Source organism: the organism of the source record quoted next, unplaced genomic scaffold, assembly GCF_019419815.1.
Source record: "Pyrus x bretschneideri cultivar Hongxiangsu unplaced genomic scaffold, Pyrus_bretschneideri_v1 Contig25, whole genome shotgun sequence".
NCBI lineage: Eukaryota > Viridiplantae > Streptophyta > Magnoliopsida > Rosales > Rosaceae > Pyrus > Pyrus x bretschneideri.
The window spans coordinates 1,058,584-1,062,514 of record NW_025999557.1 but is presented as its reverse complement, the minus strand read 5'-3'; the positions used below and the strand labels follow the sequence as shown (position 1 = coordinate 1,062,514).

The 3,931-nt window shown below is 35.3% G+C and overlaps 1 protein-coding gene across 1 annotated transcript; it reads left to right on the top strand.

Moving 5' to 3' along the window:
* Nucleotides 1-707: 707 nt before the first annotated feature.
* LOC103932879 (protein DETOXIFICATION 18-like) lies at nucleotides 708-3,581 on the top strand. The gene is made up of 7 exons (XM_009342528.3): nucleotides 708-1,177; nucleotides 1,368-1,909; nucleotides 2,197-2,283; nucleotides 2,367-2,423; nucleotides 2,526-2,764; nucleotides 2,845-2,963; nucleotides 3,050-3,581. Exons 1-7 carry the CDS (start codon nucleotides 863-865, stop codon nucleotides 3,188-3,190), a joined length of 1,500 nt encoding a protein of 499 aa, XP_009340803.2. The 5' UTR covers nucleotides 708-862; the 3' UTR covers nucleotides 3,191-3,581.
* The last annotated feature ends 350 nt before the right edge of the window (nucleotides 3,582-3,931 follow it).

Below are 3,931 nucleotides of genomic sequence, written 5' to 3'. Positions count from 1 at the left end.
TTAGTGCATTCAGAGAAAATAGGATTGAGAATAATATAAATGTACCAATACACAACATGTACAAAATAAAACGTACCAAAATAAAAATAATGTACCAATATTAACAATATTATAAAATCAAACGTACCAAAATTGCAAATAAACATACCAATTAATGTTTTTTTGTAAATTTAAACGTACCCGCATATAATATATACGTAATGTATTGTACCTAATAATAATTCATCAACAACTATACTTAAAAAAAACAGCAAAAAAAAAAATACAAAAAAATTGAAAAAATTACATAGAGCTTTTATGTTGATCACCAACTATCTGGGAAAAAAAAATTTGAAAAAAAAATAATATTAAATGTTTGCATAACAAAAAAGAAAAACTATGATCGAAAAAACATATTTGGAATAAGAGAAAATATAGTTTAATTACTAATATCTCCACTAAATAAGGAAAAGTGCATCATGCAAATAAAAGAATAAATTCAAAAATTATTTTAATTTAAAAAAATAATAATGACATGGAATTTAGCTTGAGATGGTTATTGGTCAAAACATTTTAATCAAATTTTATGATATAGAAAAACTACAGAGGATTCTAATTTTTCTAAATATAAAATATAAGGAATATGCCAATATATACAGATATCAAATTTCTTTTCCACGTAACAAACCGAAGAAATACAAATATTATTTTTGGACGTTAAGTGGTAAGTTTTATAAACAAGTCAGTTTGGCATGCCACCTTATAGTTTTGCCGATATCTCTCAGGAACAGTTAGGAAAAGTATAAGAAAACAAGGAGAAAAAGAAGCAGCAGCAGAAGAGGAAGGGGAACATTAGAAAAGAAGAGGAAGTAGATATATAGCAATGTTGGCAAGCTCTGGAGGTTTAGAGAGGAGTGAAAATACTGAAGTGCTCTTAGTAGAGGCAGGTGGTGGCGGCGGCGGTGATGGAGATCAAGAAGGACCTAAAAATTTACCTAGGTGGTGGTGGAAGAAAGTGTTGGATGTGGAGGAGGCCAAGAAACAGGTCATGTTTTCACTGCCAATGGTTTTTACCAATCTTTTTTACTACTTGATCACTTTGGTGTCAGTCATGTTCGCCGGCCACCTTGGCGACCTTGAGTTGGCCGGTGCAACCCTTGCCAATTCATGGGCCATTGTCACTGGTTTCGCTTTCATGGTAACTTTTCCACTTTTCCTCACTCATACCATATTTCTCTTTACAATATTTTGTAATTTCTTCAAAGTCTAATACAAATTTTGGAACACGGTAGAAGGACGAACATAACGAAACATGAGTGGAGGGAGAACAAGAATGTGTGGTTATCATTTTGCTTTTAGTATTGTAATTGTTTGAAACTTTGGTGTAGGTTGGGTTAAGTGGAGCTCTAGAGACGCTTTGTGGGCAAGGGTTTGGTGCAAAGTTGTATAAAATGTTGGGCATTTATCTACAAGCTTCCTGCATCATATCTTTCTTTTTCTGTTTCATCATATCTATAATCTGGTTCTATACAGAACGTATACTTATTATACTCTATCAAGATCCTCAAATTTCCAAATCCGCTGCTGTTTTTATGAAGTTTCGGATTCCGGGATTATTTGCGTATGGATTCCTGCAAAACATCTTGAGATTTATTCAGACACAATTTGTTGTCCTGCCGTTAGTCTTTGCGCTTGTACCTGTTGTAATTCATGTTGGCATTGCTTATGGTTTGGTACATTGGACAGCTCTTGGTTACAAGGGAGCTCCACTAGCAGCTTCAATTTCGTTATGGATATCCGTTCTTGCGTTGGCCATGTATGTCGTCTGCTCGAAGAAGTTTGAGCATACATGGCAAGGATTCTCATTAGAATCATTCCATTATGTTGTTTATGATTTAAAACTTGCCCTCCCCTCAGCACTAATGGTATGGTAAGTATCACATTTTTCATTACTTTTAGTGTTAAAAGTTAACAATGCTGCATTAAGCTTTTTGGAAACCTTTTCTGCATCAGACATAGAACCGTAACATAGAAGATAGAACTAATACTGAAAGAATATCGAAACCGAATTATAATCCAAATGAAGGGTTTATACTTTAAAGCATAGACATCAGATTCAGATGCTGCACAACAACTATAATTTATCAGAATTATTGTCAATAGGATTCAGAACTTAATTGCATTATTTAACTTAAAACTAGTGCAAAATATATCCAGTTTGGAGGAATGGGCTTTTGAAATTCTGGTGTTGATGGGAGGATTAATGCCGAATTCGAAAGAAACCACTTCACTAATTGCAATGTGGTAAGCTTCAATGTACCTTTTTGTCATCTTAAACCTATTCTTGCTTCCTACCTCAAGTAACCTTTTTATAATCATCTCTTCAGTGTGAATACAGAAGCAATTGCATACATGATTATGTATGGCCTAAGTGCTGCTGCCAGGTTGGTTGACTAACAATTCTTGTGTTGTGTTTTCCTTTTAATTTGTTCGATTACTACATCATGTTTCGTTCATTGAAACAAGGTTTACTTATTGTGGCGTAGCACAAGGGTGTCAAATGAATTAGGCGCAGGAAATCCCAACAAAGCGAAGAATGCAGTGGCTGTGACTTTTAAGCTCTCTCTGCTTCTTTCTTTTGCTATTGTTTTGGCTCTAGCACTTGGTCACAATACCTGGACTCACTTCTTCAGCGACAGCCATATAATAGCAGATCAATTTGCGTCCATGGTACCATTGCTTACAATTTCCATAGTCGTAGATTCCGTTCAAGGTGTCTTATCAGGTTAAGATCAACCACTTTTTTGTAGGGTTAGTTCTACATTGCTCTTTTTCCAGTAACTTAGCGGATTTTTGGTATTTCAGGTGTGGCCAGAGGATGTGGGTGGCAACACTTGACTGTGTATGTAAACTTAGCAACATTCTATTCGATTGGTATGACAATCTCCAGTCTTCTTGGATTTAAGTTCAAATTACATGCCAAGGTAAGATAATACATTAATAAGTTGATTTGTTTTGGTTTTATTTTATTTTTTCAAATCACATTTTGGTGCTTCATTTTTCGTTGCAGGGTTTGTGGATTGGTTTGATCTGTGGCCTCTCCTGTCAAGCCGGCACGCTTTTGTTCATAACACTGCGCACGAAATGGAACGTGTTGGATTTACCGGATTTATCAGATGTTGAAGAGAATGAAAAAGCAGTTTTGGTGTGAACAAATTGTCAGAAATTAAGACGCGATAAGATCATATAACTGTGAGAAGTTTATGCATTGTTAGATGCATGCATTGCTTAATAGAAGGAAGGACGTTAGACTGACTGACAATGGAATCCGTCTGTTGTGCTTAAACTAAGCCTAAAACATGTATTTTGTTAACAGCTTCTAAATAGACAAGTAGGGTTTGATCCTTCATTGTGCGGTTCTTTGGAGAAATACTAACTGCAGTTACTTTCTCCCAATGTTTCAAAAATGCGCCTAGACGGCTTTGGGGCAGGGTGATGATGAAAACGCCCCTACTAAGTGAGAGTACACTTAAACTCGCTTAGACGTGCGCCTGAGGCATTCGACTGGACCTTATTTTTTTTAATAGAGACTTGGCAATGAAGAAGATGAGCCTACTGAAACTCTTATGGGCTGTTAGTTATGGTATTGTGGGCTGGGTATTCCTTAGGTCCATTTTCATTTGGTCATTTAGAGACGCGTGTAGCAAGATGTAGTTATAGGCTACAATGAGTGGCCTTTTGTGGAGGTTTTGTACTAGAATAATGTTGAGATCAAAATTTTTAACAAATTTACAAACTGATCAAAACTTAAGTAGTAATTCAATAATCAACATTCATATAATCTGGTTTGCAAAATTTGGCATCTCTAACATTACCCTTTATAAGGGATCCAAACTTTTTTTTGAGACCGTTGAATTTAACCTAACAAGGTAAAGTTACCCAAAGAGAAAGG